Source organism: Urocampus carinirostris, chromosome 3 (assembly GCF_059441175.1).
Source record: "Urocampus carinirostris isolate Australia breed hairy pipefish chromosome 3, RoL_Ucar_1.0, whole genome shotgun sequence".
Classification (NCBI taxonomy): domain Eukaryota; kingdom Metazoa; phylum Chordata; class Actinopteri; order Syngnathiformes; family Syngnathidae; genus Urocampus; species Urocampus carinirostris.
Window position 1 is genome coordinate 2,725,084 of NC_142351.1, and position 23,270 is coordinate 2,748,353.

Genomic DNA, 23,270 nt, shown 5'->3' on the forward strand with positions numbered 1-23,270 from the left:
TATTTTCTCTGCTGTCCTCGTTACCCTCCTCACACTACCCCAGTCGGTAGCGCTGCAGCCTCCACACCACACAGAGATACAGCTGGTCAGGATACTCTCTATGGTGCCCCTGTAGAATGTAATGAGGGAGGGTGGGGGCAGGTGGGCTCTCCTCATCCTCCGCAGGAAGTACAGGCGCTGCTGTGCCCTCTTAACCAGTGATGCAGTGTTTACGGACCAGGTGAGTTTGTTTGTAATGTGCACCCCTAGGAACTTGATACTGCTGACAACCTCCACAGCCTTGTTGTTGATGCAAAGTGGGGCATGGTTGGGCTGGTTTTTCCTAAAGTCGACAATGATCTCTTTAGTTTTGTCGACATTCAGGACCAGGCTGTTGTCCCTGCACCAGCCCACCAACTGCTCCACCTCCTCTCTGTACGCCAGGTCGTTGTCATCCCTGATGAGGCCCACCACTGTTGTGTCGTCAGCATACTTCACGATGTGGTTTGTGGCGGACCTAGGGACGCAGTCGTGTGTCATCAAGGTGAACAGCAAGGGGCTTAGGACGCAGCCTTGGGGGGAGCCCGTGCTGAGGTAGATGACATCTGAACTGTTCTGACCTATCCGCACTGATTGGGGTCTGTCACAGAGGAAGTCCAGCAGCCAGTTCCGCAGGGGGGTGTTGAAACCCAGGAGTCTCATCTTGTCTACCAGATGTTGTGGGATGATGGTGTTGAATGCTGAACTGAAGTCCAGGAACAGCATCCGCACATGGGTGTTCTTCTCCTCTAGATGTGTCAGGCTCAGGTGAAGCGCAGAGGAGATGGCATCCCTGGTGGAGCGGTTTGTCCTGTAGGCAAACTGAAAGGGGTCGAATGAGGAGGGGAGACTGGAGGTGATGTGCTCTTTAACCAGTCTCTCAAAGCACTTCATTATGATAGGAGTCAGTGCAACGGGCCGGTAATCGTTGAGTGATAAGATCTGGGGTTTCTTTGGCACTGGGATGATGTTGGCAAATTTGAAGCATGATGGTACTTTGGCTTGGTCTAGCGAGGTGTTGAAAATGTCTGTTAGTACACAAGCCAGCTGATCGGCGCACTCCCTAAGTACCCGCCCCGGAATGTTGTCCGGGCCTGGAGCCTTCCTTGTGTTGACCCTTCTCAGGGTCTTCCTCACGTCAGATGAGTCCAGGTGGAGTGCTCTTTCGTCCTGATTTGGAACCGCTTTCGCTGCAGGGGTGCCGTTTTGTGCCTCGAACCTTCCAAAGAATTTGTTGAGGTCATTCAGAAAGTCCATGCTAGTGTTCTGCACTGGGGCGGTGGTTGACTTGTAACTGGTGATGGCCTGAATGCCTTTCCACATATCCCTGGTGTTGGTTGTGCTGAGGAAACGTTCCTGGATTTTTTGACTGTGCGTTCGCTTTGCTAGTCTGATAGCCCGGTTCAGGTTAGCCCTCGCTGATAACAGCGCCTCCTTGTCACCAGATCTAAAGGCAAGGTTCCGTACTTTTAGTTGTTTTCGTATTTCAGCAGTCATCCAGGGCTTCTGATTGGCACGGGTGCATATAGTTTTGTTATTGCTGACGTCTTCTGCGCATTTACTGATGTAGGCTGACACAGAAATGGCGTACTCATCTATATTTATTTTGTTGTTGTAAGTGGCAGCCGATTTAAACATGTCCCAATCAGTGCAATCAAAGCAGTCCTGTAGTGCCTCCATTGCCCCCTCAGACCACACCCTCACCTGCTTCACTGTAGGTTTTTCTCTGGTCAGCAGGGGCTTGTATGCTGGAATTAGCATAATAGAAAGGTGATCTGATGAGCCAAGATGGGGGCGGGGGGCTGCTTTATATGCACCTTTGATGTTTGTGTAGGCCAGGTCTAATGTGTTCCTACCTCTTGTAGCAAAGTTTACATGCTGATGGAAATGCGGGAGAACTGTTTTCATATTGGCCTGGTTAAAGTCCCCCGCCGCAATAAAAATGCACTCGGAGTAAGCATGCTGCAGTTCACTCACAGTTCGGTAGAGAACGTCCATTGCCTCCTTCGTATTAGCGCTGGGGGGCACGTACACGGCAGTAATGATGGTCGCGCTAAACTCCCTCGGTAGGTAGAATGGTCTGCAGATCACCGTCAAAAGTTCAATGTCTCGTGAGCAGTGTTTCGATATTATCTTCGCATTTTTACACCAGTTGTTGTTGGTATAAATGCATAGACCGCCCCCCTTGCTTTTGCCGGTGAGCTCGCCGCTTCTATCAGCGCGGAAAGCAGTTAGCCCCACAATGCTAACAGCGTCAAACTCAAAGAGGCTGAGGAGGCTTTGGACGGTAGCGGGAGGGAGGCGGGCGAAAGACGGGTTTGGATGGGCCGGAAAGATCCAGTTCCTGTGGCAGCAGAGTTGGAGAGGATGGAGAGGGAGCAAACGTGTGGTGATGTTCAGTAGAGATGCACTTTCAGTTTGAGTAACAAAGCTTGAGTAAGAAACAAGAATTGTGCCTATGTGAGCACTTACAACTACAGGAACAATGTTTGATATTTCAGAGATGTAACAGGCATCTTTGAGTCTGTGCTTAGTTAGGAGTTTGCTCGCCTCCTTTCTTTTCACACTCCTTAACACTGACCATCTGGACGCAGACTCCCCTGATACTGACTGTTTAGACTTGACTGCCCCAGACCTTCAAGCTCAGGTTATTTGTGCTCAACCTAACCGTTATGGTCTTAGGGTCCGCCAGTCCATCAGGCCTCCTAGTCGTCTTATTTGTCAGATGAATGACCATGTGGTAGGTGACAATCCTCTGTCCGCAATATCTGCTAGTTCCTAGTTTAAGTTCAGTAGGGATGCACTTTCAGTTTGAGTAACAAAGCTTGAGTAAGAAAAAAGAATTGTGCCTATGTGAGCACTTACAACTACAGGAACAATATTTGATATTTCAGAGATGTAACAGGCATCTTTGAGTCTGTGCTTAGTTAGGAGTTTGATCGCCTCCTTTCTTTTCACACTCCTTTTTGGGAGAGTTTTAGAACTGACATGCACTTCAGTTTGTTCCTTGCAATACTGTACCAGTTTTCGTGTCCTCTTTTTCATCAGTATTTGCCTTTTTGGCATGTGATTTTTTTTTTCTGTTTAGTGTAGCACTCCCATATTTAGCAGAATTTCAGGGGGGTGTATGTAACGGGTGTGATAATAACTTTTATTTTATTGAAATTCCTGCTAAAATATGTGTATAGTTTTTGGTAAATGTCCTGCAATGCTGAGTCCAACAGTGCCATCTGCTGGTATGGGGTGGGGTTTGGTTTTGGCTTCTAACATGTGACCAGGAGGTGGGGTTTGTTGTCAGTTTTACCAGAGTACTACAAAGGTAAGACATATCTTTTGGTGCTCCACAAAATAAGTTAATTTTAAACTTTATAACCCCAGCTGACAAATCTCTCAACGTGCATAGTAATGTGATTGATATTGTCAAGCTGTTTAGGTTTATTTTCGTTTTGTTTCTGTTTTACTAAATATTAATTCCCCTTGTAGAGATCAAAGAGATCTGACCCAGCAGAAAAAGCTAATGTTGTGACTCATCCATTTGCAGGTAAATTGTACCCATTTTTATACTCATTATTGTTTTTATTCCTATTTTTCATATACACAAAAAAAAAAAAGGATGATGTTGGTTAAAATTCAGAGTAAAGAAAAACATGTTGACTTCATTGTAAACGTTAAAAATCCACTATACGATCTCTTGCTAAAAGTATCTTGTTAAAATGCAAAGATTTATACATGTATTGTGATATTCTAAAATGTATTTTCTGTAAAGTGAAAACTCACCCATACTCCCCTCAGTTGGTTCCATTCCTACCTCACTGGCCGCACTCAGTTTGTCCAGCTGAAATCCTTCACCTCAAAGCCCTCCCTAGTCACCACAGGTGTTCCCCAGGGATCTGTCTTAGGTCCTCTTCTCTTCATCGTCTACCTCTTGCCTCTTGGTCATATCCTCCGCAAATTTAATATCCACTTTCACTGCTTTGCTGATGACACCCAACTCTACCTCTCCTGCAAACCAAACTCCATACTCCCACCTCCCTCCCTCACCTCTTGCCTTTCCGAACTCAAAACATGGTTCACAACAAACTTTCTTAAATTAAATTCCAATAAAACAGAATTCCTCCTTCTTGGCACCAAATCCACTTTATCCAAAGTAAACAATTTCTCTTCTTGGCTCTTGGGATAAGTTGAGGTTTATGAACTAGGGTTTGAGCCCCATATTGGGATTATCAACTGAATGTAGGTTTCCATAAAACAGAAAACAAGGTTTAGGGCCGGGGTTACAGTTTGAAACCGGGTTAGGTCTAAAGTTAGGCCAAGGGTTATTTTCTAGGGTTTTCACTGAGATTGAGAATTTTCAATTATTTTAGGGTTCCGAAACAAGGTTAGGGTCTGACACTAAGGTTTAGGCTCCCGTTCTTTTGATCGGCGCATCATTTCCTCCTTCAATGGTTCTGGAGAAATTGGAAAATTGGCTTTAAAAGTCCTTAAAAAGTGCTTGAATTTGGCCATAAAAACCCTATAGTTAGGTCCGGAATAGTCCCAAGCTCTTCGCACTGATTCTTTAAAACAGGTGTCTCAATTGTATGGTCCAAAAACGCAAATGCCGGTAAAATTTCCACCTTTTTCTTTCTCGCTGTTTCTTTTTTTTTTTGCATTTCATGTCAAACCTGCTGAAGATTGTCACATTTCTGGCAAGTAGTTCTTGTGTCCACATTTTTGGCTTCATTTTCATGCTAGTTAACGACATAAATGGGGAGGTAGAAGGCAAAATGTTACAAATGTACCCGGTCTCCTCTATATGAACATATTTGTACTGTATACAGGAAAACTGCTGAAAGTGTTTGTAGTGATCCTTTTTCCGTATTTTTGGTGTGTGCCATCTGGAAATGTCCGTGTTTTGTGCCTTCAGTCCTTCTCATCTCCAAACCATGGCAGCTTCACCCTATTTTCCAGCCCCTTCCACTTTTCCTCTTCGCAGGTGTTTGCAATTGGACAATCAGCAAACTCTCTTATGAATACCCCAGGCTCCCACCTCATTTTGCTGAACCGTTTAGATTCCTGTAGACTTTCACTCGCCAAAACAACAAGCTACGCCTCCCGCGACCTCTTCCGTCAATCCTTTCCACGTTCCAGTTTCTCCGCTCCAAGACTTGCCATTCACTCCAACCCTCCTCTTAAGGGTACTCCAAAGTCTACTTTTCAAGATTCTCTCCTCCCCAAGAACTTCCCCAGGTCTCCCTTTCAAGTTTTCCCTCCTTGTGCCAAAACTTCAACAGTCTTCTTCAAGGATATTACCAAGTAACCTATTTTCAAGATTTTCCCCACCCAAAGATCTCCTCTCAAGTTTCCCTCTCAAGATCTTCTCCTCTACTACCCAAGTCCCACCCTCCTTCTCGTCGGTGCAGTCTTTTGTTGTTGCTGTTTGAATAAACGTCTCTCAAGTCAGGTTTGGGACTGTCCGACACCTGGTGACAGGAAATGTTCCAATCTCGACTTAAGATACACCGATATTTAATAGCTTCAGAGTAACCGCATACTTTTGTTTCCTCGTCCTTGAGGGAGAAGGATGAGCTTAGAAGTTTGACAGGTTCAGGCGTCCTGAGTATTCAGATTGGCACCTGGACCAGATGCAAGCTATTGTAGAACCTGCTGCATCTTTTGAAATTTTGAGACGGCAAGCTTGAGCCCTCTATAACTTACCTTACATCTAATATACCAGCTCAGTAGCCTAGATGGTAAGGCGCCCGCTTTGAGACTGGGAGGTCGGTGGTTCGCGCCCCGGCCGAGTCATTCCTAAGACTTAAAAAGTGGTCGGCGGCGCCCTCTGTTGGCTGCGGCTGCATCGGCTCGCTGCAACGGGTCAGGTGCAATCGACATTTCGTTCTGTGTACATTGTTACACAGAATGACAGAATGACAATACAAGGAAATTATTATAATTATTATATTATTATTATTATTATTATGTTGAGGTTGATTGTGAGGCCCTTGCAACACCCATTGCAACCTGCTTAAATGTCTTAAACTCTGGAGAGTGCTATGTTTTTCAGATCAAACGTTGGACCAATATGTAATTAAAAAAAACAAAACCTTTGTTTAAAATAGCCTCTTATTCTAGTCATGTTTTTGTTTGTTTCAATTGTGTGTGTTTTTTTTTTTGTCAACTTTGTCTTAAATTTGACATCAAAGGCATTCAAAAACTCTTGAATTGAACTTGCCTTAAGCTGTAGGAACCCTGCTGTGTTCAGTGCGTCCCTTTGTGAGTTTCTGTGATTAAAGGCGTCACAAATAAATGCGATTTGACTTGTATGTTGCAGACATCGGTGAAGACCATCTTCCTACTGCGTGGCAGGAACCAGAATTGCCAGGAACTGTTTACAAAATACTCCAAATTGTGTTGAACAGAGCAGGTTGGTCGTTTTACTTTCTGCAACGTCCTCGACATCTCGTATTTGTCCGTCGACGTCCACCGTACTTTCCTTTCGAATAAGGTCCAGGTTTCTGTCTCGCTCATTCTTTCAAAATACACACAGTGAAGAAAATAAGTATTTGAACACCCTGCTATTTGCTACATCTTCCATGTAGAAATCATTGAAGCGTCTAAAATTTTCATCGTAGGTGCATGTCCACTGTGAGACGGATAAACTAATAAGAAAAATCCAGAAATCACAATGCTTGATTTTGAAAGTAACACCAGAGAAAATGAGTTTTGATATTTGGTACGGTAGCCTTTGTCTGCTATTACAGAGGTCAAACGTTTCCTGTAGTCTTTCACCAGCTTTGCACACACTGTAGGAGCGATCTTGGCCCACTCCTCCACACAGATCTTCTCTAGATCAGTCAGGTTTCTGGGCTGACATGAGGAACTCTGATTTTCGCTCAAAAGATTTCTGATTGAGTTCAGGTCTGGAGACTGTTAGGGCCACGCTAGAACCTTGATATGCTTCTTACGGAGCCACTCCTTGGTTTTCCTGGCTGCGTGTTTCGGGTCGTTGTCGTGTTGGAAGACCTGGCACGACCTTTCATGATCAGACTGAGGAGAGGAGGTTGTTCCCAAAAATCTCACAATACACGGCCCCTGTCATCCTCTCTTTAATGCAGTGCACTTGTCCTGTCCCATGTGCAGAAAAACACCCCCAAAGCACCCCCATGCTTTGGAGTAAGGATTGCACTCTTCATTGTTCTTCTTCTGAACACACTTAGTAAATTCATGACCAAAAAGTTCTATCTTGGTCTCATCTGACGGCAAAACCATCTCCCACGACTCGTCCGTATCATCCAAATTGTCATATGCAAACTGAAGACGGGCCTTGACATGTGCTGGTTTAAGCAGAGGAACCTTTCGTGCCATGCGTGATTTCAAATCCTGAAGTCTTGGTATATTTTCTACAGTAACCTTGGAAACGGTGGTCCTAGCTCTTTTCAGATCATTGACCAACTCCTGTCGTGTAGTTCTGGGCGGACTCCTCACCTTTCTTTTTTATAAAATTCATATTAATTTCAAATAATTTTTTTTTAATAATAAACGTTTTAGAAACCCAGGAGGGAACCATTAAACCCCAGCAGCCAGCCAGAGACTTCCTATGGGATAGAAAAACTCATATGTCGGTTGTGTGTTTTCTGTTGATGCCCTTGCATCATCCATTTTGGCCTGGTCAAGGAGATGGATGACCTCACGTGTGACTCATTCTCAAGGTTTCTTCATTTTCCTCATGCTTTTTTTTGTTTTGTTTTGTTTTCCTTGCCCTCGCCCTCGCGTAGGTTTCAGATCATTGGATGTTGTCGTTGTGGTCTTTGCAGCCCTCTGCGAGTGTTTCTGATTAGTGCCAGACGTTTCTCTCAAATGGGAAGTTCCGATGCCAGCCGATGTTGGCCATATTGACTGATTTTTGATGGCCTACAGAAAATCTTGCTCCGTAGCTAAACAGGAATAGGGCACACCAAAAGAAAGCTTTAACAGTCATCTTTCATGAGACAACAGTTGATTTAGTTGATTTGATGTCATTTCAAGCAGAAGTTTCGCCTCGTTGCTTTTTTTTTAATATCTTTCGATATATATACATTTTGATACCTAGAATATCTAAACAATACTTTCCATAAACACAAATAACATTTGATTGCAAGAACACTAAACTTATGCATGACTTTGCAAGAATTCTCGGCCCCTGATGTCTCGGGTGACGTGATCACATGATTCAGGTTGTCATGGTGATCGCAAGGTCCTACGATACTTTATCCCAACAAAGGCCCCTGGTCATTTTCAGCATTAACAGGTGATACTTATATCTGCTTTTCTCGTCACACTGCGCGTACTTTGCATATACGCCAGCGCCTACTCACCGCCCTACAGAGTAATACGGTGGATACAGGAATCAAACGCGGCATAAGTGTTTACAAAGGAATCTGGTCAAAGCAACTCCTACCATCTAGTGATGATTGAATTCCCAGAGGCCTAACACTTACTGATCAGGAGCGCTTAAGCCTTCAGAATTTTTTTAAGTTTTGGCACTCGGGGACAAGCTTCTGAACGTTACGTTACGGCACTGAACAAGTTAAGGGCAATACAAATAAATACGCCTTGTGTCTTGCAGACGCATGCCAAGAATATCTTCCTACTGCGCGGCAGGAACCAGACTTGCCTGCCGTTAAAATTGAGGAGGAGGAGGAAGATCTGAAGCCTTATCACATTAGGCAAGAGACAGAGGATGGGGAGCCTATTGGCGTTAAAGAGGACGACGATTTTCCAGTGTTGCTTGTGACCGGGGTCCGTTCAATTGTCGAAGATCAAGGTCAACTTGAAGATAATGGTTGGCAGGATCCTCTGAGCATCAGCTCCCCTCAACACGAGGAAATGGATTATGACGACACGTCCCACTCCGCAAACGCTGAAAGCGACTCGCAGTTGGAAGGTGGTAACACATGTTCCCAGTGTGGGAAAACGATTCAAAGCAAGTATTATATGAAGTTGCATATGAAATTACACACTGGCGAGAGGCCTTTTTCCTGCTCAATTTGTGGTAAAAGATTCACTATAAGTGGAAGCTTAAAATCACACAAACTAATCCACACTGGCAAGAAACCTTTTGCCTGCTCAGTTTGCAATAAAAGATTCAGTATAAGTGGAAACTTAAAGAGACACATTAGATACCACACTGGCGAGAAGCCTTATGCCTGCTCTGTTTGTGGAAAACAATTCGCCCAGAATAGGGACTTAAAAACACACACACTAACCCACACTGGCAAGATGCCTTTTTCTTGCTCAGTTTGCAGTAAGAAATTCACCCAAAATAGACAATTAAAATTTCACCAACTAATCCACACTGGCAAGAAACCTTTTGCCTGCTCAGTTTGCGATAAAAGATTCAGTATAAGTGGAACCTTAAAGAGACACATTAGAACACACACTGACGAGAAGCCTTTCTCCTGCTCAATTTGTGGAAAGCGATTCTCAGAGAACGGGAGCTTAAAAAAACACCAAAAAACCCACACTGGCGAGAAGCCTTTTTCTTGTTCAGTTTGTGGTCAAAGATTCACCCAAAATGGAAACCTGAAATTACACCAACGAACCCACACTGGCGAGAAGCCTTTCGCCTGCTCAATTTGTGGTCAAAATTTCACCCAAAATGGACAATTGAAATCACACCTAAAAACCCACATTCATTCACAGGAAGTGAGCAGACTCTCCAGCTGTAGAATAAAGATTTGAAACCCCAAAGTCTTCATAGGGATGCAAAAGATTAATTATTCTCATATGTGTCATGTTTCTTGATAGATGATCTATTTCATTGTCTGTCTGCATAAAATATTGCCTGTTATCAACAATTATCATTAATAGTGAAAGCTAGAGCTATTGTTGGTGATAGGAATGAGTGGAGAGGTGTCGTAAAAGGGTAGTGGGATGTTTGGGTGCATTCTAAGGGATGGGCAGGGCACCTGTATGATGCGGCAGGGTTAAACCAGTGAAAGCTGTCAATCCCTGTTGAACAAAAGAGTGTGTTGTGTCACCCTGACCCGAGTGACACGGCCGCTTTTTTGTTTCCCGTTTTATCTGGAGGGACGAAAGTATGACCAACTTCGGTATAATAACTTCGCGGTGCCTAACTTGTTTGTGCATTTGGGTTGGCCATGGTCCAAAAATGTTTGTGTGCGTTTTTTGCTATTTTTTCCCTTTTATTTTCTTTGTTATTGTATGAGTTTGTCTTGCTGTCGGTCATCCCTCTGAGGGATATGACCAAGGTAGATAGATAGATCAGTATTATAATAATAAGATCACCAACCTAGGTCCCCAGGGTTGTAGTCTGGTCTCACCAGAGCCCCAAAGCTTGGAGAGCCTGTGGTTCTCTCCGTCCCTGTCGTCCGGATGAGAAATATCCCTGTGAAGTCCACCGCCAAATGAGATAGAAACCTTCATTCTTTCATCTTTGTGGTTGGCCATGAGCTGCTTCTCGCACACCCCTCCCCTGAGGGACTTTTTGTTCTCAAAAGTAAACAAAAAGGGTGAGTGCAACAACCTCTTTTATGTTATGGGCAAATAGCCCATGTTGGTACGCTATGAAAACAATCCCTGATCATTGAAATTAATTTTTTATCTTATAACCGGGTTCATTGATCATTACTGTTAACATGTTGCATCATTTCTTCAACCTTCCCCCTTGCTAAGTTATTGTGTCAACAATGTGCTTTATTCTTTTGTTCGATACAATTTTTTTGTCATGTGAATAAAATGTAGTGTGTTAAAATCAAACGTGCATTATTTGTGGGTCGATCTTATTGTTCTTCTGGACTGAGCAATCATTATCCATATCAACAAACTACAAAATCGATTATTTAAAGCTGAAAATACTTTGTGTTTAAAGTTGCATCTTTCATGGTAAATACTAGCTATTTCTTATGAATTCGTATTGGAAACCGATAGCACCGCCTGCTGACCAAATTGGTTCTGAACCAAATAGATATAATTTAAAGCCATTTGGAAATGTGTTATGTCAGAAAGTGTCAGAAATTATGTTATGAGTGATGACTTTTGCCAGAACAGAAACTTAACTATGTGTTAAGACAAGACAGAAAAGGGACTTGGATTTTCCTGGGCCAAAATGAAGTTGAGACTGGAAATCACCATGACCACATTGTAAGACAACATTAAACTGAAATATGAAGAATATACAGCACGTAACCCATCAGTAGCCCAATTTGTTCCCCCTTTAACAATTAAAACGAATAATGTTCAAATGAGTCCGATGCTTCATCTGTTAGCATTCAAAAGATCAAGATTTCCTCGTACGTCGTAAACGTCTTAAAATGCATTGTACGGCCAAAAAAGTACAGGTTGACAGGTATGAAATATGTTTATGTATATAGTAGCAGAAAAGGGTAAGAGAAGTACCAGTATATCACCGCTAGATGACAAAGTCTCACATGTCAGAGATCGGTGCTTGGGCCAAGTCTCGCGGGACATAACGTGATTTAGTGAGACTTTTCAATAATTGATCCTTAATGCCAACAATGAAATGGTGTCGTGTCAGACTGACATTTATCATCTATTTTGCAGATGAGGTAAAACAACAACAAAAAAATATTAAAGAAATGTTTAACGCCATCTGGAGCGAGCCCTTCCACCTGGGTCCCGTTACACTTTAATTTTGTTTAAATTCGCGTAATAAGTCGCGTAAAACGTCTCCCAAGTTTAAAATGTCCACTTAACTCCAATCTTCGAAAGATATTTTTCCCGACCTATCTAGTATTCTATGTGTTTCTTTTGTTGCGTTCCAAAATATACGATAACTGAGTTTTCCAACCTCCGACCAGGAGAAAGGGTATGTACCCCAACTTTGCAACTAGGACCTCCCATTTCGAGTGTCCTTACGATTATATTTCCCTGGTTGGGGGTTGGAAAAGCCCGAGTTCCCACTTTCTTGAGACGTGTTTCGGTCGTATCTGGTAGGATCCACCGAAACACCAATTTTTTGAACGCAGCATGTGATCCGTGCTACGTGTACCCACAATCCATTGCGGTGGTGTTGAGAAGGAGAAGGTGTCATGGCTGCCGAAAAAGAGAATGTCGAGAAAGTCCTCTAGTCTACTTAAAACGACATAAGTTCGATAGAAGTATCACCTTGCAGTCCTTTCCGAAGGTTTGTCCTGTTTACTCCCGAGTTGGAGCGTTTTTTCGTTCAAATTTGGAGAAAATGTGCTCCAATGCTGAAGGACCTTTTGAAGAGAAGCTTCAAGGAGCCAAAGAGGAGACCGAGCGAGAACGTCGACGACCGGACGCTGTTTCCAAGCAGCTCGGGGCAGGTCCGTCATTTTCCCTTCTGCTACAGTGACAATGCTTCCCAAACTTTTGCAGGCTGGTGAAAAAAATCTACTATTCAAAAGAAAAAAAGAATAGTTGTTTTAAATACAGTTTTTCAGCCTTTCACGGCAAATGACTAATTTTTCACCTTGAGCAAATACTAAAAGTGCAGGAAATGAAATGAGGCTCTCGAGTGACTCATATAAAGTAACATGAAAACTTAAAATGCTTCCTGAAAATCTTCACTCAAACTAAAAAGCAAAAGTGAATAAAATGAAGTTTAGCAGCAACTCGTATGAAGTTGGATCAAAACTTCAATAGTTCCCTGATTTTCATATGATAAAAAATGATAAATACCAACATGACTTAAAACAAAAAGTGTACCGCAATTTCAAATGAGCTTTTGGAATTACGAAGTCTGGGCACTCCCGTTTCAGAGCCGGATTGACGAACAAATGTTATGGTAACAGCTCTTTTAACGCTCTCTCTCAATTGCAAACGCACACAAACTAATGTTATGATAAGATCTAATATAGCAGTCTCCACCTGAAATTCACTCCCTCAAACAAGTTGACTACAATTTTGAGGCTATTTCTAAATCACACACACCACCACTGGCAACAGCACTGTCAAATAGAGTGTTCACGTTTTCAGGGACACTGCCCCCGTTTTCCCTTTCTTTTGGTGAATTAGTAAATACTATATTGGTAATTGCAATGTAACCATATGAAGGGTTTGTTCGAATGCTTGAAACCCTTGAAATTTAATGTGTTTTCGAGGTCAGCAAAAAGCTTGAGTTTTGGGTGAAGTGCTTGAAATTCTCGCCACTGCCACTCGATTGGAAGTCCGACTTCAGAGATCATGCAATAAATGAAGAAGCGGCTCAAGAGGACAGCTCTATTCAGTAAACTGGCTTTTCTAATTCAGTTTACTGAGAAGAGGCTCTCTTGGTTCCCAAACAGCTCCTCTGACTTTTTTAAAAAATGATTTAATATCAATAGTATTACATTATCCACCAAATTTTTCAACAGTTAGGGGCCGGTCACACAGCCGTTTGCGGCTGAATCACGACCAGAAATTTCTGCCTGTGAGGTGGACGCTATTGGACGCTTTGAGATCGCCATACAGACGAGATACAGAAGTGCTTAACACGCGGTCGGAAATTCACGCGCGGTTGGCAGCGCGAAAAAGTTTTGCGCTGCTCAATACTTTAGAGCACGGGCACACAGCCTTTCACGGGCGTATCGAGGCTGAATCACGGCCAGAAATTTCTGGCCGTGAAGCAGACGCTGTCGGGCGCTGTTGGACGCTTTGAGACCGCCATATAGACGAGATACAGCAGTGCTTTACTCGCAGTCGGAAATTCACACGCGGTTGGCCGCGCGAAAAAGTTTTGAGCTGCTCAAAACTTTGAGCACGTGTTAACCGCGGGCGGCACACGAGGTAATGACGCGGAAATGACGCGGAACGACGTGCTCTGGCCGCGGCCAGGGCGTGGTTACACATGGGTAGGACGGGAAATTTCAGCGGGTAATCGTGGGTGGAGCATGGTAATAGCATGTTCTGCGCCTGTATCGCGGTGCTATTACGTGAAATTAGCGTGTTACGCGTGTGACGGTCAAACGCCTTTCTCCGCGTATATACAGCGCGATTTGCCAAGCACACGTCAGTTGTGCTCGAGACGTCAAGGGGGTGAACATGGATCCCCGTCAGCGTAGTGACCTCGTCTTAATCCATTTTTATTTCTTGACATTTTTTTTCATTTGATAACAATATAATAAAATAAAATTGAAAAACTATTACAATAATAACATATTGGCTTTTTCGGTGCCATAGCTTGAAATCTTGATCTTCACGGGACTGTGTCTTGAGCGGTTATGATTTCTACAGCCCGGTGTTATGCCGAGAAATGCCTCCCTGCCGAGATTACTCGCTACTACAACCACTTTTACCTCGTTTTATCTCACTTTTATATCACTTTTAGGGAATGTAATGGCGAACATATAACCAAAACCACTTCGTGTTGCATTTGTTGGGAATGTAATACAACTTAAACCATTCCGTCTTTGTTTTTGTTGTGAACGTCATCGAACGGTAATGCACACCGTATATAAAATCCTCCCCCCCTCGCGTGAACGCGCATTCTGCTGCGCTTCCAACAAAAGCGATCGTATTCTATAAAAAAAACGCTTATTAAAACAATAAAGCGAGCTAATTATAACAATTTGGAGAACCTAGTCTATATAACGCGTTTATTTAAACAATAAAGTGCGATCGTATTCTACAAAATGCGTTTGTTAACGCGGATGAAAAAGTCACCAACGTCAATGCACGCTTCCAACAAAAGCGATCGCAGCAGAATGCGCGTTCACGCAAGGGGGGGATTTTGCGTAGGAGTCGGATTTGGGTACAACACCGGCTCGGGAGCTTTTATACCCGTGGTCCACACGGGAAAATGACGCGCAAATGACGCGATGAGGAAGCAGAACAGTCGCCGGCGTCTTTTTTGCGCCCATACCACCGATGAACAGCGGGTTGGCCAATTTTGCGCATTTTCCATCGCGGGCAACCACGGGCGGAAAAAAAATCGCAAAATTTTAGCCGTGATTCAGGCGCAAATGGCTGTGTGACCGGCCCTTAGTCATATATGTTTGCAGGGGATCCCCAAAGGACACATTAAATCAAAATATTCACAGATCTACAAAACGAAATTGTACAATACAAAACAATTGAAGCTTTTCACATGCTGACCACAAAATCACTGAAAATGCAAAACATAAACATATCAATTCAAAATAATTAACTTTTCAGTGCTAAAATTGATGAAAGAATTGCAAATTGTTTTTTCCATTTTATCTTGACCGATTTAGACACATTAAAAGCACACAAAAAATACGAATTCAAATAAGTAAAACAAAAAGCAAAAGATCAGCAGTCGATTGATGGAATGCACTCGTATCCTAACAATGAGTCCAAATTTGGCTCATTTTTCTGCTTTTTATACACAATTACATTCTTCCTTTTTTTCCCTTCCGTATTGAAATATATGATTACGCAACACCTTCAGAGCCCTTTCTATGTTTGTAAACAAGTGTGATGTGGCCAAGTGGTGTGGGCATTGTTGAAGCACAATGGCAGAATTGATGTCACTTTACAGCAGCCCTTTCACACACAAAGATCGTAGGTCATGGATTGGAAAATCCCAAAATAGCTGAAAGTATATGCTAGGAGCAAGATAGCGACATCATTTTAGTCATCAAAGATAACAACAGAAAAACCTTCTTCTGATGGCTGCTGGATTTTTATTTCCTCAGATTCAGATTCAGATCTACTTTATTGTCATTCTAGTACACGTGTATACAGAACGAAATGTCGATACATCCGACCCGCACAGTTTCCTTGAATGTACAGATATAAATAAAATGTTGTATTGAGTTGGAGTATTGAGTGCTAATAATATACTAAATAATTATGGCTATGTATAGTATTTTACAGTAGCGCAAATAGTGCAAGAGGAGTAGCTAACCAGATGTGCAAAATGGGCAGTAGGGTAAACAAGTCAGGTAAACAGAACAATAACACTGTAACAATAACGCTGTAAGTACAATAGTGCAGAGAAACAGATGTGCAAGGAGTGGCTAGCTATAAAGAACTGCCAGTAGTGCAAAAAGTCAAACAAAACCCACAGATGTACGGATTAGCAGCAGTTTAGATATGTGTTTGATTGACCATTAAACAGTCTAATGGCCAGGGGGACAAGACTATTGCAGGTACTGGAGAAAAATACAAAAATGGCTTTGGGAGTGCTTGAGAAGAGCTCAGATTTGGCCATGAAAAAGATGGATGAACCCTGTTTCCATTACTTCCTGTATATTTAATGTGCGGTCCCTTCCCAAGGTTTCTTCATTTTCTGCATCCTGACCTTTTTTTGAGTTTTTCCTTGCCTTCATGTAGCTTTCAGATCAGGTTGATGTTGCAATGGTGTTCTGCGCGTCCCTTTTGTGAATGTCTGTGATTAAAGGCGTCACAAATTAATGCGATTTGAATTGTGTGTTGCAGACATCGGTGAAGAATATCTTCCTACTGGGTGGCAGGAACCAGAGTTGCCAGGGGCTGTTTACAAGATACTCCGAGTTGTGTTGAACAGAGCAGGTTGGTCGTATTACTTTCTGCAACGTCCTTATTTTGGAGGGAACGTCATTGGCAGTCGCCCCAAAAAATACGCAGAGAGGAGATATGGCAAAAAGGGAACGCTCCTTATTGCATTGCTCAAAACGACTCGTGATCACTCGTGATGGTGTCCCGCCCTGGCTCATGAAATTAAATGATCTGGATTTCTATAGCGCTTTTCAAGTAAATGACTTCCCTAAGCGCTTTACATTTCCCAATAGCGGCCGTGATCTGTGCAGCCATGTAAGGCGCTAACCTGCTTATTGGGGGCTTTGGGGGTTCAGTGTCTTACCCAAGGACACTTTGACATGTAACACGGACAACCCAGGATTCGAACTGGGATCCCTTGATCCCAAGACGAGCGCTCTACCTCCTGAGCTACTGCCGCCGGATTACTACACACAATAGGCTATCATCAACTCAAAGACTGTTTGTTTCAAGTTCATTTCAGGTTCAACTTTCCTTATCCTTAGTTATTATCTACTTTCCACAACACTTGACATCTCATATTTGCCGTCAACCTCCACCATACTTTCCTTTCGAATAACGACCGGGCTTCTGTCTCGCTCATTCTTTTAAAATACGTACCTTATTTCCAAAACAGTCACGTGCACTAGCGCTGTTTCGAATACGAAATATTTGCCTCAGAGTGAATTTTTTTTTTCCGCAAATATTTTTTTACATCGGCGATCACCGTCTATTTTCTTTCCCCTTGACCGAAGAGTCAAGAAATTGATGTCGACGCGTAGTTACGCGCAAATTGAAGTTGACAACATTGGACAAAAAACACTGGAGAAATTTTTTTAAAAATGGCTTTGGAAGCCCTTGAAAAGTGCTGAAATTTGGCCATCAAAAAGATATATGAACCCTGTTTTCATTATTTCCTGTATATTTAATGTGTGGTCCCTTCCCAAGGTTTCTATATTTTCCGCATCCTAAACTTTTTTGAGTTTTTCCTTACCCTCATGTAGCTTTCAGATCAGGTTGATGTTGCAATGGTGTTCTGCGCGTCCCTTTTGTGAGTTTCTGTGATTAAAGTCGTCACAAATAAATGCGATTTAACTTTTGTGTTGCAGACATCGGTGAAGAATATCTTCCTACTGCGTGGCAGGAACCAGAGTTGCCAGGGGCTGTTTACAAGATACTCCGAGTTGTGTTGAACAGAGCAGGTTGGTCTCTTTACTTTCTGCAACGTCCTTATTTTGGAGGGAACGTCATTGGCAGTCGCCCCAAAAAATACGCAGAGAGGAGATATGGCAAAAAGGGACCGCTCCTTATTGCATAGCTCAAAATAACTGTTGATGGTTGCCCGCCCCCGGCTCATGACTTCCGCCAGATGTCTACACACAATAGGCTCTTGTCAGCTCAAAGACTGTTTGTTTCAAGTTCATTTCAGGTTCAACTTTCCTTATCCCAAGTTATTATCTGCTTTCCACAACACTTGACATCTCGTATTTGGCCATCGACGTCCACCGCACTTTCCTTTCGAATAACCTCCGGGTTTCTGTCTCGCTCATTCTTTCAAAATTTCTAACTCAGTCACGTGCGCTAGGGTGGTTTCGAATACGACATAGTTTCCTCACGGTGATTTTTTTTTCATATTCATCAATAATCTCCGTCTATTTTCTTTCCCCATGACCGAATTGTTGAGAAAATGGCGCGTAGCGACACGCAAACTGAAGCGGACAACATTCGCATTCTGTTAGGTGGTTGGTCATCATGGCGGCGCAACGTTTAGTTTCAAAAACCAGGCAGCGCTTCAGTATTTCGATGTCGTGTATTTTCTCACCCTGAGGGCGCAAGTTGGTCCTAAGTTGGTTTTAGATGATGGCAATCAAACGAGAGATGTCTGAAAGTCACAGAGGAGAAATTTGGGGGGGAAAGATGAACAATCTGACAAAAACGTCTGATTTCACCCCAAAAAGTTTCGAGTCATGACTTGCCCGAGGCTCGGACTTGTGACCTCCCGTTCGGGGGAGCGGGCGCCCAACCCTGAGGCCACCGAGCTGCTTTACCCAAAAGGCGCACCGCCCTATTGGGAGCGCTCTACAATTTGAAAAAAACCTGAGACTTTTATGGGCGTGAAAATTTGGTATTTTGGGTTTATACCGAGTGACGGCGGTAAGTAGGGCTGCACGATGAACCGAAATCGAATCCATATCGCGACGTGACTTGGTGCGATGAAAACGAATGCAACATTGCAGGTTTTCAGCCTGTTAGGTTCAAACCCTTTGTGGAACGATGCACAAGTGAGCTAACGGGTTTTAAGGTCTTTGACTGAAGTTTTCAGGAATAAAGTGTCTTGAGTTAATCATGATTTCTTGATTATTTCTTAACTTGAATGCTTGATCGTTAAATGGCACTTCTTCATTAAGGTGTACTCCTCTTTCAAAAAGTCAAGGAGTGTATCGTGCTTCCTTTTATTTCTGGGCGATTTGGGGTTTGGTGCCAGAGTGGAAGATGCCGTCGACGTGCCCGGTGGTGTGGATGGTGTGGTAGCTGTGATGGCGGCCGGCTCTTCCACAAGACGTTCTACGTTGGTCTTTAGGTTGGGTGGAAAAAACAAGAAATATTACTTCATGCCCTTGTTGTGTACAAAAACAACTGTGTATAGGGTGCTGGTGGGTTCTGTTCCTGCACCTCTCAACTTAAAATTGGTGGTTCTATGGGTTCAGATGGGGCGAATGACGCCACCGATACCGGTGGGTCAACGGAACGGCCTACCACCGCATGCATGGCCTCATGATAATGCTAGTTTGATGCCGTCTGTTTTCCGTGACAAGTGCCTGATCCAATTTTGGGCATTTTTAGGTTCTGCAATCACAACACTCACAGTAACATGACGCTGTAATATATTGTGTATGTATTTGAGTCAAGATGAACATAGCAATAGTTCACGGGTTAGGATGATGTAGAACAAATTAATTTTGCAATCCCTTGTATTTCATTTCCAATGTTTCCCATGTTTTGCTGCCCGTTGTCCTGTGATTCTCCAGGCCGATCGCTTCGACAGCTGTTCTGGCATTAGCGTGGGCTAATGCATTGTCACAGTGAGATTGCAAAACTGCAGATTAGCTTCCTCACTCCCACAGTTGTTTTGTGGTGAAATTTTTCTTTGTGAACTGTTCATCATTATCTGCCCTTTGGTTTGCTCCCCAGTCTCTGAAACATTTGCCCGCATGACCACATTAGACACAAGTTGCTCACAAACAGGCTGATGCAACTTGATGCGAGACAGGAAATGATAGGATGTGTTCTGGATAGTGATCTAATAGTGAATAGATGCACAAACCGGACATGGCTGTAAGAGCCTTCTATTGGCCAGCATCACATATGCTTTCGAATTGTCTCCACATTTCAACAACGTTTTTAGAAGGTAATTAGGTTATTCAATGTGTGATGACAGAGAAGACAGTGGACTATGTGATAGTTTTTTGTTTGATCTGGATTTCCACGTGAAAGATGGAGACATCACTCACGATGCATGATGAGAACGAATGTATTTTGACAGTGACGGAATGTTTACCTCTCCTCCGCGTCAATCACGTTTTTGATCTCGCATGTAAGCATCATATTTAAAACAAAAACAGGACACGCAAATCTGTGTGCGGTTAACAAGCGCAATGACATTATTGTACTGCTTTAGCAACTTGATAGTTGATGTAAAGGCACGACTCGATTAAGATGAAAACAGGGAGAGGCTAAACCTTGATGTTCTGCACAATTATCATAATTTACAGATTGAAATATGAAGAGTTTTTGTGTCTCTTTCGGTAGATTTGTTCACTGTGTAAAGTAGATATTTGCAATGTTCATGTTTTAACGCTAAAATGAGCTATTCATTGCATTTATGTCAAGCTAAGATATCTCTGTATATTTTGTCACAAATACATGCGAAGTGAAAGAGAACTTTTAATTGTGAGGTTCCTTTCCAGCCATGTTTGTTGATATTGAGAATTCGCAAAGTCTTCTGGGAAGTCACTTTTAACCAAGTCAGCTCCTGACTTCCCTCCATCTGAAGTGGTTATTTTGTGGGTTGAAGGGGACTTCTCCCTCGGTCTTGATAGTATTGGGACACATTACACTTGCAGGCGCCAAACCAAGTGATTAGGGCAAATAGTGAGGGAAAGTGAGAAGAATGGGACGCAGCAAACGATTTGAACAAAGCCACTCTTGGCATCTAGTGGGGATTTATCATACTGATTTCATTCCCAGAGGCCTAATACTTACTGATCAGCAACACCTAAGCCTTTAGAATTTTTTTACGTTTTGGCACTCGGGAACAATGCTTTTGAAAATGTATGTTACAGCACAGAACGAGTTAAGGGCAATACAAATAAATGTGACTTGTGTCTTGCAGACGTCAGCCAAAAGTATCTTCCTACTGCGCAGCAGGAACCAGAGTTGCCCGCCGTTAAAATTGAGGAAGAGGAGGAAGATCTGAAGCCTTATCACGTTAAGCAAGAGCCAGAGGATGGGGAGCCTGTTCGCGTTAAAGAAGAGGAAGATTTTCCAGTCCTGCGAGTGACCGGGGTCCGTTCAACCGTCGAAAATCAAGGTCAACCTGAAGATCAAGGTCAACCTGAAGATAACGGTTGGCAGGAGCCTCGAAGCATCAACTCCCGTCAACACGTGAAAACGGATGACGACGACACGTCCCACTCCACAAACGCTGAAAGCGACTCGCAGTTGGAAGGTGGTAACACATGTTCCCAGTGTGGGAAAAAGTTTCGACGCAAGTCTTGTATGAAGTTGCATATGAAATTCCACACTGGGGAGAAGCCTTTATCCTGCTCAGTTTGTGGTAAAAAATTTACATGTCGTGGGGGCTTAATAAAACACATTAGAACCCACACTGGCGAGAAGCCTTTTTCTTGCTCAGTTTGTGGTCTAAGATTCACTCAAAGTGGAAACTTAAAGACACACATTGGAACCCACTCTGGCGAGAAGCCTTTTGCCTGCTCAATTTGTGGTAAAAGATTCATCGTCAGTGGGAACTTAAAAAAACACATTAGAACCCACACTGGGGAGAAGAATTTTGCCTGCTCAGTATGCGGTAAAACATTCGCCCAAAATGAACACTTGAAGTTACACACTAGAACCCACACTTGTGAGAAGCCTTTTTCCTGCTCAGTTTGTGGTCTAAGATTCACTATAAGTGGGAACTTAAAAAAACACACTAGAACCCACACTGGTGAGAAGCCTTTCGCCTGCTCAATTTGTGGAAAACGATTTACCCGAAATGAACACTTGAAATCGCACCAACTCACCCACACTGGCGAGAAGCCTCTTTCTTGCTCAGTATGCGGTCAAAGATCCGCCGATAGTAGGACCCTAAAAAAACACATTAGAACCCACACTGCTGAGAAACCTTTGACCTGTTGACTTTGTGGTGAAAAATTCATCCATATCGGCACTAAAAATTACACACAAGAACCCACACTGGCGAGAAGCGTTTTAGCTGCTCAGTATGCGGTCAAAGATTTACCCAAAATGGACACTTGAAATTACACCAACTCACCCACACCGGCGAGAAGCCTTTTGTCTGCTCAGTTTGTGGTCAAACATTCATCAAAATAGAGGTATGAGCGGGCCTAAATATTCCTGGCCAGCCCGGCCCGCGGGTATATAAGCCCGGACTCGACCGATTAACTCGATTTGAGTGACCGGGCTCAGGGTAAAGCCTTTGGCCGTGCGTACTTTTGGTGCCAAATTATGCGTCTCGGCTCTTTTACTTGGGGGCGAGTACCTCAAATCGGGGGTGCAGTTAAAGCGCTGCGCCGAAACGAAGACTTGGGCGTCCAGGTGCAGCGTAATGAAACTGAACGAAATGTCACCAAAAAGAAAATTTTATTCTGCAGATTCCAAGCTGCAAATCGTGAAAGATTTAGCCCAAAAGCAGAGAGAACGTCTGTGAAGCCGGTAAGCGGAAATGTTATCTGCCGTAAAGCCTCGGTGAAGCCTTATCTGGTACCTTGTCCAACTTGATCAGGATCTGATCCACTAAACATTAGTATTTGGAACTTTTCTAAGGGTGACTGGTGACATCCTGCAGACACGTCTTTGCTTCTCAACAGTCCGATCACACTAGTATTAACTCTTGAATGCACATTGGGGTAAAATATGATCCCGTGGGTTCTTATTGAAAAACAGAAAGATGTAATACTGTCATATCAAGTATTCCTAATAAAAGATGTGTATGCCATGATGCCATTAGTATTTCTTCTCCCCACTAATCACAAACTCCGACAATGTTCATTTTACTTCTGAAAAGTGGTGGGTCCGGGGGACTCGCATGCTCAAAAATCTATGGGTCCCAACAGAGATCTATGGGTCCGCAAAATTTAGTGTTATCGAGGTTGAAATTGTAAATTTGCGTGACAAATATACAATATAAAAATATATGATACACTTCAGTTTTAATCATCACAGTTAAATGGTAATACAATTCAGTTATCACTTCAAGATTTTTCAGTTCACAACAATTTTTTACATTATACAAAATTATATTGCTGAACTAATTATATGAATCTATATTTTCATTCAGATTTAATCATCAGTTAATTGCTATTACAACGCAGTTATAACTTCAGAATTTTCAGTTCACAATATTGTACATTATACAAATTACTGAAAATACTGCCATCCAGCTAACTATTTTTAGCAGTGAAAGCATGGCCAAATCTTCTTATTGATGTTGTATCCCTCCAGACTTGCCTCTCTCTTCCTGCAGCAACGGAATTTCCATAGCTAATTTGTGGATTTCATTGTTGTTGTGCTGATCCAATGTGCTT

The 23,270-nt window shown here is 42.9% G+C and overlaps 1 protein-coding gene across 8 annotated transcripts in view; it reads left to right on the forward strand.

Moving 5' to 3' along the window:
• The window catches only part of LOC148368300 (uncharacterized), a 28,406-nt gene extending 5,722 nt beyond the window's left edge, over positions 1–22,684 (forward strand). For 2 of the 8 annotated variants that reach the window (XM_088330330.1, XM_088330332.1), the window contains 2 exons: positions 6,332–6,424; positions 8,606–10,694. In XM_088330330.1, coding sequence (XP_088186456.1) covers positions 6,332–6,424; positions 8,606–9,720 — 1,208 coding nt within the window. In that variant the 3' untranslated portion in view covers positions 9,721–10,694. Of the gene's footprint in view, positions 1–6,331; positions 6,425–8,605; positions 10,696–17,552; positions 17,646–20,836 lie in introns of those variants that run through there. The other 6 variants (XM_088330331.1, XM_088330333.1, XM_088330337.1 and 3 more) reach the window with 5 other exon arrangements.
• The last annotated feature ends 586 nt before the right edge of the window (positions 22,685–23,270 follow it).